At 32.4% G+C, this 14,648-nt stretch overlaps 2 protein-coding genes and 1 pseudogene across 2 annotated transcripts; all 3 read right to left on the bottom strand.

Annotated features, from left to right (window-relative positions):
• LOC104709706 lies at positions 102 to 7,014 on the bottom strand (annotated as a pseudogene).
• LOC104699121 (putative inactive histone-lysine N-methyltransferase family member SUVH10) lies at positions 8,601 to 10,305 on the bottom strand. Its single transcript, XM_019243342.1, has one exon. It carries the CDS (start codon positions 10,248 to 10,250, stop codon positions 8,682 to 8,684), a length of 1,569 nt encoding a protein of 522 aa, XP_019098887.1. The 5' UTR covers positions 10,251 to 10,305; the 3' UTR covers positions 8,601 to 8,681.
• On the bottom strand, positions 11,925 to 14,388 carry LOC104699113 (methylthioribose-1-phosphate isomerase). The gene is made up of 9 exons (XM_010414460.2): positions 14,160 to 14,388; positions 14,000 to 14,055; positions 13,758 to 13,916; positions 13,563 to 13,662; positions 13,324 to 13,466; positions 13,043 to 13,148; positions 12,640 to 12,778; positions 12,270 to 12,538; positions 11,925 to 12,166 (listed from the first exon to the last, which is right to left on the bottom strand). Exons 1-9 carry the CDS (start codon positions 14,229 to 14,231, stop codon positions 12,101 to 12,103), a joined length of 1,110 nt encoding a protein of 369 aa, XP_010412762.1. The 5' UTR covers positions 14,232 to 14,388; the 3' UTR covers positions 11,925 to 12,100.

Raw genomic sequence — 14,648 nt, 5'->3', positions numbered from 1 at the left:
AAGATCGTAATTCAATTAGAGTTAATTAAGACATTTACCCAAATATTTACAGTAAAACAGATAATAATAAAAAAAACCCCAGTAATTTTTTTCTTACCTCACTAACCGTAACCTTGACCGGGTCTTTTAGCATTGCCCATCTCCATTTCCCGTGTGGTCTGAATCTCGGTGCTCCACCAGGATGGGTACAAATCATATTCACTAATTGGATTACTATAGAAATTTTGAGTCTCAAGTCCCACTTCCCTAAACTTGTTCCATGCCTTCATTGTCTTGGCTCGAGTCATATTCCGTGCTTCCTCCTGATAAGCCGTACACATTGCTGTGACCCGGTGTGATCCCATGGTTGAGATCTGACGGTGATATGTTTCCTTCTAGCACACGTGCAACCTGCTAGTTTTTGTTTTACACCTATCACTCATTCCATTAGCATTATAAACATTTCAAATTACTATATATGCTAGGATAATAACCGCGCTATGCCGCGAGATTGTTTTTAATTTTATTTTTATATTAATTAGTTTTTGGATAATTTTTGTATGGTGTTTATAATTAAAAATAATTATTACTATAGTTTTTGACGATGTTCATTGGTAATATTTTTATTTTGAACAAGTCTTATCGTTATGAGTTATGATTGAAGATGACTTTAACTTCGTCCCTATCTGCGGGGTTGTTTTTTTTTTGTATTTTTCAGATAATTATTTTTATGTTGTTTTTTTTTTTTGATCATGTTGTTTAGAATCAAATATTATAGTTAATAAAGTATTTGATTGTGTTTAATAGAACTTTTTTTTTTATTTTTTTTTGGGCCTTATTGTGTTTGCCTATCTAAGGTCTAAGCCATATAAACTTCCTGAATCAATACATACAATATAGTGACTTGTGGCATAGATACCAAACCAGACGATTATAATCAACAAGTATAAGACAGAGATAAAGCTAGAAAAAATGAGAAATCAATACAATAAAAGTAGGAGAGAAACAAAGATACATAGGTCAACATAATGCAATTGTCAAGCTCCAAAACCTGCAATAGATTATGTGGATGTGGCCAACCCAACTGAAAATGTGGTCTTCGTTTAAAGATTGTAGAACAATACGCTATTGGGTATAGTCCACACCGTGTGGAAAACAAAAGAAAATAGTTAAAGGTTGTAGAACGATCATTGACCTCTAGCGCAGGACTATTAGCAATCCAAGTCATAGACGCGGATGTTATAACCTCACAGCTATGAACAGTCAACAATGGAAAATGTGCTGACTTCAAAGAACAAAAGGGCAATCAAGTCAGGAGAAAATAGAGAATGAGACAACAAAAGGGAGGGAGCGAAGAAGATAACTAACAGGACCAACCTAAAGAGATATATTTGGTAGTATGAAGCATTAAAAATATGCAGATTAGCACAAGCTTGGGCTATATGGCGCAAAGTTTCATCACTGACACATGAACAGTTAGAAACGTCTAGTGACTCTAACTAAGGACACAAAATGACAGTTGAACGAATAGCAGCATCCAAAATCTTATGGCATGAGGCTATATCAAAAAGTTAGAAGAGTAGATAGTTAATCATGGCCTGTGACATATTACTTCTTTTTAATGATAAAGACATGAGTTGTCGACACCCGAAAGAAAGAAAAATAATATTTATTAAGAATGGAATACACATAAACGATTAAGATTGAAAATTATTTACTAAAAACAAATTCACCTGATAGACAAGCGCATAACGCGGCATTTCGTAATTTTAAGTTTGCGTAGCCTATCATGATTCAGGTGTATTTCCTAGGAACCATTTCCAGAATAGCCTCATTTACACACACTCCTCAACATATTAGACTCCCCCAATGCCTTGAAAAAGTTTTCACTGATACGACCATTTCCTATAGTTTAGACTTTAGACCTCAAGATACCTGAAACAAATCAAAATCATTACGATATATGAAAGCTTAATAATAGAGATACCTCAAAGTGGTAGCATCTTTCTTAGCCAGAGCGTTACCAGCAGGAGCACCATAAATATTCACTTCGGTGGCATTTGGATAGCGACTACACATGTTGTCAACTACAGATGAAGCAACAAGAATATTTTTAATCAAATGTATATTAATATCTTTCAAATATGGATTAGTAAAAACAGAAGAAATAGAACATAGCATCTGAGTAACATAGCGTGTTGAAATAGATAAAATAGATCAAATCACGGGCATCTTTGGGTGCTTAGATTTGCTATTGAATGCCAACCTCATCATAAAATGCAGGATGAATGCCTTCAAAATGGTCGGTTCCTATTACATTCATTTAATGGCAAATCAAATGTACAAGAATTCCATACTCAATCACCAGCTGTTTAACATGTTTTACACTTAGGGCGAAAACTTGATTCCACATGTTGTCTCATGTCGTCGGAATCGAGGTTCATTCCTATGTCAACCCTCCCAGAAGCACACAACCGATTAATTCCCCATTCCTACACCGAATCGACGGCTGTTCTTTCTTTCTAGGAGCAGGAAGTCCAGGAGGCAGCTTTGTCGAGAAGCCGATATAAGAGTTACGAATACTTGAATTAATCTTCCCGACGAATCCGCTAAGACCTCCACCGCTACTACCGTCGTTTCCGACTAAAGAAGAAATCAATACTAAAATTGGGCGATAGAAAGAAGAAGAAGAAACCGATCAGTAGAAAGAAGAAAATATCAATGTGTCCCTCTTGGCAAAAAAAAAATGAGTTGTATTATTGTTATAATTTAATTGGTTCCAGATTTTTTAAGATGTGTCAGTCTCTCCTTCAATACAAAAGCTGAGCTGTCAGCACTTGGTGAAAAACGAAGAAGTTTTATTGTATTGATTTTACAAAATAATGTAGCTAAAAATTGCATGTTGGCACATTTGTAGTTTCAAGTCAGTTTTTAATTAAGTGGTGTTGCAAAGTTATATGAGAAGACTAAGCTAGGCAAAAAAAAAAAACAGAACCCAAATCGAAGTTAGTATTACGTACATGTACTGTTATATATTGTTATTCTTATACTATAAACAAATATAACTATACAACGTATATAAATATTTTTTTAATTAAAATTAGGTATCTTATATAATATATGAGAATGGTTTTCTTAACTTTAGCTAAGGAGATGACACTTGACTTACTATATTTCTGACATCTGTATTTTTTAGTTTGGACCTAATTAACTAAACTCATTTGTAGTTTGGACCATCAACATTTTCTTCCTCCCTTCTTCAATCAGAAACACATGCAGTCTCCAAGAATCTATAACCACCATATATATTAGTTTGTGGTTACCAACACTGAATTAAATTTATGGGTTTGAATTCTTGGGTTTAATTTCTGTATTTGAATCTTGATTTTCACGGTCACAAGCATAATCAAATTTAAGTAAGATGGTGGGATGGTATTATTTAAGTCAATTAGTTTAACTTTTTAAAATATATATATATATATATATATATATATATATATATATAAAATTAAAATTTTGAGCTTACTTCTGGAAAAATTACGTAAGATTGTGAGATGGTTTTGATCTAATTCTATAATTATTTTATTTGATTCAGAATTATTATTTCAAACGTTATGGTATTTTTGAATTACATAAAATTTAAAAGTTTTCATATTAGACATTTCAGAATATATTATGAACACAAGGGGTCTCTGAACACAATCAGTTATGTTTTGATTTGAAATAATACCATGATTTTTTACACTGCTTTATATCTACCCATTACTTTCCTCAGTTTTTCATTTTTGTTTATATTACTTCTCATTTTTAACTTATTATTTTGAAACACTTTCGAATTTATGATCATGAATATTTGATTTCAATTCCTTCTCTCTCTTAAAGGATCTAACATTCTATAAAGCTTGGTTTTCTAAAAACAACTTATTACCGTACAAACACATCCTCTTTCAGACTATTGTGAAAACACATTTTTTGGTCAAACGCTATTGTGAAAACTAAAACACTAAATTTCTATTCTATCCTCGATTCAATCTCCAACAGACAACAAAACACCGATAACAATAGATACAATTAAAATAGATAATGATTTGATTAAATTTTTAAAAATGACACATGCGTCAAAGATTCTTAGAGTAAGAATTGAAAGAAGCCGTACTATATTATATCATCTAATAATAAAGTAAGGTTTTTTTTTGGCAAGCTCTAAAAGGTTGTCATTTGATGCTCTCTTCTTTCACAAGCGTCATTTTGTTTCTTTAAATTTTTAGTGTAACAAATTTATTCAATTTAGTTTACATAATAAAAATTTCTCTTAACAAATAATTTGATGATTAAATACTTTAAAGATATAAGATTATAATATATATATATACATATATATATATTTGGGTTGTATAGGATAATGTCGAGTAATAAATGGATGTTTGATTTCCACACCTTAATATAAATAATTCACATGATCTTGATATTACATTATTTATTTCATTTTTAATCCATTTAAAATTAACTAAAGTCTATTTTAATAAAAAAAAGTTCTAAATAACTAAATGAGAATTGAATATATTTAAACAACAAACATTTTTAGTTATAAATTCACAATGATGTATTTTATAAACCTGACACATTTTTATTCACTTTTCTATTCCATCTCACCAAACCAATATTTTGTACTAACTCTTATTTTTTTACTTTCATAGTATTTATAGTAATGCAATCAATAATTAATAATAACATTTAGAAATATTGCATATATAAGAAAATATATTACTATGTAATGATTGCATATCTATAACTGTCACATAGTTTATGTGACTCCTATAACAATGAAATACTCCCTCCGTTTTGATTTAGTTGTCGTTTTAGATGGTTTTCAATAAAAATGTTTGGTTAAAACACATCCTCTTCAGACTATTGTGAAACATATTTTTTGGTCAAATGCTATTGTGAAAACTAAAACACTAAATTTCTATTCTATCCTCGATTCAATCTCCAACAGACAACAAAACATCGATAACAATAATATCATTGTTCGGATCATCAGTTTTCGGGAAGTTCCTAACTTTAGAAGAAATATTATCTTACTAAATCTTGAATTTGTTTTCCAAAAATGCAAATTATCTTTACTATTGTTCATCTTGTGATGATTTATGCAATCATTTTAAAACATTTATAAAAGAAAATAAATAATTGCATGTGTATTTGATTTTAAAAGAATTTTAATATATAATGATATAATTAGATACAACTAAATAGATAATGATTTGATTAAGTTTTAAAAAATGACACATGCGTCAGATTCTTAGAGTAAGAATTGAAAGAAGCCGTACTATATTATATCATTGAATAATAAAGTAAAGTTTTTTTTGGCAAGCTCTAAAAGGTTGTCATTTGATGCTCTCTTCTTTCACAAGCGTCATTTTTTTTTCTTTAAATTTTTAGTGTAACAAATTTATTCAATTGAGTTTACATAATAAAATTTTCTCTTAACAAATAATTTGATGATTAAATACTTTAAAGATATAAGATTAATATATATATATATATATATATATATATATATATATATATATATAGTTGGGTTGTATAGGATAATGTCGAGTAATAAATGGTTGTTTTATTTCCACACCTTAATATAAATAATTCACATGATCTTGATATTACATTATTTATTTCATTTGCAATCCATTTAAAATAAACTAAAGTCTATTTTAATAAAAAAAAATTCTAAATAACTAAATGAGAATTGAATATATTTTAAAAACAGACATTTTTAGTTATTAATTCACAATAATGTATTTTATAAACCAGACACATTTTTATTCACTTTTCTATTCCATCTCATCAAACCAATATTTTGTACTCACTCTTATTTTTGTAACTGTCATAGTATTTATAGTACTGCAATCAATAATTAATAATAAAATTTAGAAATATTACATATATAAGAAAATATAATAATATGTAATGAGCATATCTATAACTCTCACATAGTTTAATTATGTGACTCCTATAACAATTAAATACTCCCTCCGTTTTGATTTAGTTGTCATTTTAGGTGGTTTTCAATAAAAATGTTTGGTGATATTCCAGTTTTATCCCTGCTGTTTTAATATTTTGACCAATAAAAAATGATATAAAAATTAGTGTATTTATTACCCAATTAAATAATAATTTTTCATACGCTTTTAACTACAATTTTTATTATAAATAAAAAGATACATATTTTACTAACTCTCATATCTCAAATCTCACATAATATTTTTATTTAACTAATATTATCTTAACTAACAATCATTACTCAATAAACAAATAAAAAAAAATAATTTCTACAGTCACAAAGAAATCTAAAAACAATGTAAATTAAATTCATGTGTAGCACAGAGTGACTACTAGTTTATATATATTTTTTGACAGATTTTTTTGTATTCAAAGCCAAAAAAAAACAAATCTTTTTATTTTAGGTTTATAGTTCAATATAAATATTTGAAAACAGGAAAACCAAATGTCAACCCTTAGTTAAAAAAAAATGATTAATAAGTTACCTGGTCCATGCGAGGTCTACGGCGAGCTGACACAAGCTGCTGCACAAGCAACCATGCGAGCCATTTCTTCTCTGTCATACTCATTATTCAGCTTCGTATCAACCACTGCTTCAAAGTTGCCTACCTCGGATACTTGGTTAAGCAAAGGTCGTCTGGATCTGTTCCAATTATCCACAGACATAGATATTGTAACGTAGGTTAAGATTGTTTCTAGTGATATTAATTACCTAATCAACCAAGCTGTTATCTGCATGGACATTATTTGCATCAATAGGGCGACGCCCGGTTATTAGCTCCAAAAGCACAACACCAAATGAGAAGACGTCAGCTTTTTCTGTGAGCTTTCCGCTTGAAGCATATTCTGGAGCCAAATACCTAAAATCCAACACCAAAAAGTTCAAAATATGTAAACATTCACACAAACTATGAAACTACGAACGTAAATGTAAATATTTAGTAGCTTCAATATTTATCTTTACCCAAAGGTTCCCATGAGTGTTTGTATCAGAATTGCAATCTTGGCAAGACCAAAATCAGCAACCTAAAAGAGTCAAGAGAGACACAAAATACATATATGCATCTCGAAAATATCAGAAAGACGAAGTTACATATTATGCCTTTATGCATGGAATATTAAAAAGGAAGAAGAAAAAAAAGATAAACCATAGCTTTGTTTCAAATTAGAAATCAATCAATATGTTTGACGCCTTGATATCACGGTGGATGATTTTAGGATTGCCTGCGGATACATATAGTATAAAATAGTGATAAAAATAACTAAAATTAGATAATGATGCATTTTTAATTTGTTCAATCATTAAATTTATATCTTAATAGTTTAAAATATTTAATCACTTCATGATTATTGTCTGACAACATAATTTTAAGTATGAATTGTTTTTTAATATTTATTTTTGTAAAATATATAATGATATAAATTGTTAATTTATTGTCCATTCGGATCAAATGTTTGAAAAGGTATTCTAATTCGCAATCCGGTTTAAAAAGATTGGTTTTTGAGGAGGGAAATATGGCGGCAAATGTTTGAACATGCCAGATGATGACACGTAGACTCGCCTCAATCTGACGGTGAGTCTTGAAAGAATCTCAAAGTCAGAATTGTCTAAACATTTCTGCGTTGTCCTCATCATCCTCAGGACTCGCCACTCACTCTCACTCTCACTCTCACTCTCACTCTCACTCTCACTCTCACTCTCACTCTCTCTCTCTCTATATATATAAAGCCATGTATATCAATGAATCTATGAAGGGAGTTTTATCCAACTTTCATGCCCCACCAACAACACAATGACACGTATGGTGTTCTGAAAGAAAAAGAAAAAAAATCCAAAAGCTCCTAAGTTAAACCCGTATCTATTCTTTTTTCTTTTTGTATTATTGATTTCATTTTTATAGTTAAAAATAGATGGATCTTTGACATGGATCTCCCTTTGGAGATGACCTATAATACCAAAGCTTTTGAGAATATGGACATTCATCCGGTGGACTTTCCATAGTAGATAATATAAGAGGAGAAATAGTTTCGGATAGCCAACCTTTGAGAAGTGATTGATTCTAGAAGATCAAAAAGATAACACCAACTAGGATCACCCAACCAAAGCTAAGCCATCGACTCACTCGATTGTCAAGTTGATGGATCTTGGGTAAGCTGCCTCGAGTTTTCTAGGAGGTACTGCTTAAAATTTAGTTTGAAGCATTCATATTATTCATCTAAGGTTGAGGAGCTGGCGCTGGATTCTTTCTTTATCCGCTTACATGTAGAGTTTGAATCCGAGCAATGTTATATCCTATTAATCTATCTTTAACCAATGCCGTTTTGAGATAGATTGTAAGATTTAACTCCTTTTATTGTAAGAGGGTTTTGACTTTATATGGAAAAATAGAGTTTCGTGTCGGCACATGCATTGTTACAATGTGGAATACAATTCAAAAATAAAAGAGTCTTAATAATATAAAATCTTCTACCTTCGCAGGATTTTTTTTTATTCAAGAAAAAGGGAATCCAAGAAGTTGGAAATCATATATGTATAACAAAAGAGCTCAGTTTATTTAGTAAAAGAAAGGGAATACAAGATTATAGAGAATGTAGAAAGAAAAAAAATTCTGACAAAGATGATGACTCAATAATACAAAAAATCGCTATCCAAATAAACCACAACATGTCTTTGATCGACATAGACAAATCTTCTTCCCAACTCCTGGAGATGCTCCATAATCATATGTTAACTCTGTTAATGGAGGTATATGCTTCATTGCGAAAAATCCAATGTAAATACACCATAAACCATTTTGTTCACGAGCAATCGGCTGCCAGAAAACGTTGGGTGAGCAACTATGGTTCATAAATCGAGCCACATTTCCTGACTTCTTTGCACTAATCAGCAATGATAAGTTAACACGAATCGCCTCAGAGACTTTATTTGAAGCATCCTCACCAACAAGCTCAGGTTCATAATTCCACTTAAACGAGTTATAAACCATTGAAGTATCGAATATATAATCATCCTCTTCTTCACCTTTTTCTATGATCTTGTCACCAGCAAATTCGCAAATGAAGCTTCCTGCTCGAATAGGATCCCATGACCTTAAACCCCAGCCACAATGCATTGTCTTAAACACTTCGAAACTGAAGTTCAACTCGGTCTGAATCATTTTATTTTTGCATTTATCAGAACAAGCACACGACCCACCACATTCGAAAACCATGGGTCCACGAGTGACCAAAGCGTTCTCAACGCAAGGTAAGCCGCCTACATTTCTCTGAACACATGCACAATTACCACTTCTCGAAGCACATGACCCCTGTGGACAAGTGCAACGATCAACCAGCGGTTGAATATTTATAACTGCATGTTTGAGTGATGTCACATAAGTAAACAAGGCAGGACCGTTCTTCTCCTCATCAACTTCATTCACCACAGATACCTTTAGATTCTCAGCTCCATTAGAGAGATCTTCAAGAATAAGACCTGGTCTTGTAGTCAAACCATTCTTCCATTGTTGTACTGATTTCCAAATACCAAAAGCATGTTTTTGATGAGGTTGCCTCACCAATTTGAATTTGAACACCTTGAACCCATTTTGACCTTTCTCTTCCCACATACTTGTAATGATATATATTCCATCGTATACGTAAATCTTACCATTTGTCCTTTTTTCAACCTTCATACCTCTTATCACTCTCACGGCACTTCTCTTCCGAAGAGCTGCCTCTAGTGGGATATTCAACCCCTCAAGCTTTTGGTCTGATGGCTGATGATCATGAAACTTGGTTGTACCACCAAACCCTGTAAATATTAATGAATCGGGATCATCAGTTTTATCAGCATTTTCCCCTGAAGAGACTACACTTACAGCAATTGGTGTATTCTCTCCGCTGCCTTCGACTCCTATTAACTCAACTCCAACAGGGGCTGAATGGAGCCCGACCAAACCCATTTCACCCCAGATGAAAAAGATGTCTCCTACATCAACTCCGGGAACGGAACCGAATCGCTTTCTTGTGTTTGTACACAGTTTGAGTCTCTTAAAATTACTTATGGCTGTTGCAACCTCACCATGCACATTCCCACTTTGGCTCAAACGTCTCCTTGTTGCGTCGAAGCGCGTCATCAGACTAGTCACTAGCGCATGGTTTCCCGTCTCTTGATCCTTCTCACTGATTCCACCTAGAAAGTATGGAATTGATTCGTTACGTCTACCACTCATCTTCAACCTTTTTTTTTGTCGAGATTTGTGAACTCACTGGTCGACCACGTCCTCTTTCAATCTGAGCAAAATTAAGACATGCATCAACAACATAAATTTGATTGGTAAGATTTCATACTAGAATATGGTAATAATAAGCCTAGTGAACATTAATAAACGACGCGAGAAACTAGATTCTATATCTAACTTTTTGACAGGAATAGATTAAACTTTAAATACGTAAATCAGTGAAGATCTAATCAAAGCAAATACACACATAAACAATATGTATCCAAACATAAACACGAGTAAAATATTGAAAATATATATATATTGATACATCACTCACATTTTGAAGAAACAAGAGGCTGGGGAGAAATGCTGATGAGAGAATATATGAAAACAAATGTTTGAAACCAAGTGAATATTATTATTATCTTTTCAGTGTGAAGAAAATGACAGAGTATGAACTCATATTTAAAGAGTTTTGCAAGGGCTCTACTTTTTTTATGGAAAATAAAGGCCGTTAGATCAAGTTTGAAAGATCTATACCGTCCAAGTTTCAAACATTAAAAACCTGTAGATATGTTTCCTATCTTAGTCCTTATGTCACTATCTTTTAATAAATGTATATCCAATGTATTCTATTTTTATAGTCAATATCAACATTAATTAAGATATTTTCCATCATTGGATTATTAATTTTTTTTGCTTAGTCTTATATTACCTGTGTATTATTGGATTCAATAAAAGTTAGCATAAAATAATTTATTTTCTATATTTTGAAAAAAATATTTCTTATTATTTTTTCCTTTTAATTTTTGTAAGAGGTTAAAATTATTTAATAAATCTAGTCTTTAACAAATATTTTTTAAAAAATATCTAGTCAAATCTTGGTGAACATATTTTATTTGAGAAAACATGCATGTGAAAGCCCATATGAACATTTTCTAGTTTCTTATACATGTAAATTCAAGGGTTGATTGGAGAATTGGACAGTTTTAAAAACTTTATTTGGTGTATAGAACCATTCACTATTTAAATTAGGAGAATAGAAAACTTTACTTTTTTTCTTTTTTCCCTTAAATCTTTTAATTTGATTTTACTACAATTTTTTCATCCAAAAAATTATTACAGTATGATTTTATTTTAAAATTTTTTTTGAGAATTAATGAGAAAATTTTTGTTAGATTTTGCAAATCTATAACCAAAATCCTATCGCTTATACGTTCTCTCTTTTTAGCGTCGGTACCACCAGACTTGTTTTCGTATTTTTTTTTGGCGTGCACAGTACTTTTTGATGTCCAACAATTATCTATTATTCCAAGTACTAGGGGCCGGTTATTAGCACGTAATACTTGTTCACATAACAGTACACTCACTATTTATCATGTTAACACTTTTTTGCTTTATATGAGTCCTCCGTTTAGTGTATATGTGTTCCATGTCTAGTGTATAATAGTACGTATTAAAGATAAAGACACAAGACAAGGAGTACGTATACACTTAACGAAGTATTAGGGGTTCGTTAACATGTAATACTTGACTACTTGTGCACATGGGGTGAGTATACCTGATCTCATATTCGTACTCTAATTCTCGTGTTCGTTCCCACTGTTTTATGTTTGATAACTACATTTTAAATTTATTTCTTTTTGTTTATAAGAACTACTAAATTTAAAATACAGAAGAAAGTGACTGCAGATGACGTTTTCCTTGTTGATTATTTCTTATTTTCAGACAATTTTTACCAGTGTACTTTAGTAGTTCAAACTTCAAACATTACAAAGTAATTTGCTTTAATGCAAGTATACAGAAAGGGGAACATCCGCAAATCGCAATGCCGACTCTTTACTTCAACCAGATGAGTTTCATGTCATCTTCTGCGCAAAGCTGCTTATGTCAAATGCATCATTGCTATTCTTAGTTATGACCCCCTGCAGACAAGACACGTTGAGGATTGAGATGATTATAAAAATCTTCCGGTTTTGTTCAAACCTCAGAATAAACTTAGAACAAGTAAGCTTTTGGAAAACGAACCTTCTCAGTTATGATTCCCGCAATCAGCTCTGCTGGAGTCGCATCAAAAGCTGGGTTCCAAACCGAGATCCCTGGTGCTGCAATGCGTTCACCAAGTCCTCCATGTGTGTGCAGCAACTCCTTCGGAGATCTTTCTTCTATCACGATTTCTTTTCCAGACGAAAGTGAGAGATCAACTGAGGTAAGAGGTGCAGCGACGTAAAATGGGATCCCGTGATGTTTTGCGCACAGGGCAAGACTGTAAGTCCCAATCTTGTTAGCAGTATCACCTGAAATATATGAATTTAATTGGTTTAAAAGTGAAGTGATTCATACAAAAGGAATCAGACTCGGTAGAGTAAAATGGATTATCTAAGGTGTTCGAGTGTACCATTTGAAGCCACGCGATCTGCTCCAACGATGACACCATCCACACGACCATCTTTCATCAGTGCAGCTGCAGCTGAGTCTGCAATGAGAGTTGCAGGGATTTTCTCATGCACCAACTCAAACGCTGTAAGCCTCGATCCCTGTCAATTGTCATTTTTAGTAATTCAAAAGACTTTCCAACAACAGTTCAACAGAGATATGAAAACCATATAAAACAATGGATCCAGGGGAGTATCTACTATAGATCAAGGTATTAAAGTACTTGATACAAATGTCAAACTACAGGTACTTATCTTCCCAAACAACTTATAATATTCTACATTTCTACGGATTCTTATTCTTAAAAGGCTCTTTTGATGATTATTAATATTCAAAAAGAAAGAGCATCAACTAATGCGTTTTACTTGATTGAATGGACGAGTTTCTGTGCAGTATGCCCTTTCTAAGAATCCTTGAGTGTGGAGTGCGCGAATGACCCCGAGCGCAGTTCCATATCCAGCAGTAGCAAGGCTACATAGAAAAGGAAATTCTTAGTTACTATCTGACTGACACAAATCGATTTGGTTGAAACTGCAGGCTTATATGTAGTAAGTAACATGCTATTACTCAACTTGAGTTAGTTTTTCAGAACATAGATATACATGTCTGTGTATCTATGCAATTCAGAATCTATCTAAATCCATACCTGCCAGTGTTGCAATGGGTCAGAATAGAAAGCTTGTCAGGATTCTTGGCTTGTTGCCTCAACAAGCTAGAACCAAAGGCTCCTATTGCTTTGTTTGAAGCGACATCATCCTCAAGCATATCCTCAGCAGCTTTAATATATGCCTGAAGAACAACAAGCACATCGAATGAACTAAACTTACAAAAGCAAAAAAAAGGCTCACTCTTTGTGTATAAAAACTTGGTGTTACGGACTGTTACCTTGAAAATAGAGTTGGTTTCAGTCGAAATAGCCAAAGCATTTGCTATAACTTTTTTAAGTTTCAATGCAGCATCTGCAAGATTCACTGCTGTTGGCCGGCTAAAGAAGCATATAGAGAGCAAAGAAATTAGAAATCAAAGAAACAAGCACCAAGATACTAAAAATTGATCAAATGATCCATTCCAAATCAGTACCTTGAAACTAAATAATCCAACTTCTTCTCAAGAAACGCAACAGCATCTGCAGATGATCCATCAAAACCATTAAAGTTGAAGACTTCCACAGCCAAAGCAAGTGCTGCAGCAATGGCTATAGCAGGAGCACCACGTACAACCATTTCCTGTATAGCACTCCTGTTAAAAAAAACATCAAATTTACTAACTTTTTTTCTGCAGAATTCAGAGAATCTAAAAATCAAAAAGGTAAGGACTTTAACCATCCATCTGAAGCATCACGGATCTCTAAGTAAGTTGTCTCCAAAGGAAGCTTCCTCTGTTATCAATTTAGACCAAATTGAAATACGTTTTCAACAAAACAGATTGGGAAAAGGTAAAAAAATTCGAAAACTTTATAGAAGTGAAAGGGGTTTAGAGAACCTGGTCAAGCAACTGGAGAGAGCCAGGCTTGTAGCAGATAGCTTTGAGGGTCGTGTCTCCTTCACCAGACATGGATGGAACTGTGGAGACTCCTCCTTGCAGAGACGAACAAGTTCGTTCACAGATTGGTTTAGAGAAAGATGAACAAAAAGGAGCGTAAGTGAGAATCAGATGCCTACAGTACCAAGCCGGCGTGAAACACACTGATCGATGTCGTTTCTCAGGAAATACTGTATAATTTTTTTAGTCAGTTAGGGCGTGAAACGAACCGGTTTAAACAAATCCATTTCTAAAAATTTGGCTCGAATTGATTTATTTAATAAATTAATTAAAAGGAAACAAACCCGTAATTGAAATTCTTATTTATAACTTTCTAAATATTTTAGTAACTGAATATTATTTTGTGGAAAATTTATCAAAAAAAAAAATGTTTTTGTGAAAATTATTAAAATCTGTTAATTTAAGTATTTAACAAGAAACAATTTTTTT

The sequence above is a fragment of the Camelina sativa genome, chromosome 1 (genome assembly GCF_000633955.1).
Source record: "Camelina sativa cultivar DH55 chromosome 1, Cs, whole genome shotgun sequence".
Taxonomy (NCBI): domain Eukaryota; kingdom Viridiplantae; phylum Streptophyta; class Magnoliopsida; order Brassicales; family Brassicaceae; genus Camelina; species Camelina sativa.
Note: the sequence above shows the minus strand (reverse complement) of the source record. Positions and strands in the feature narration are given on the sequence as shown.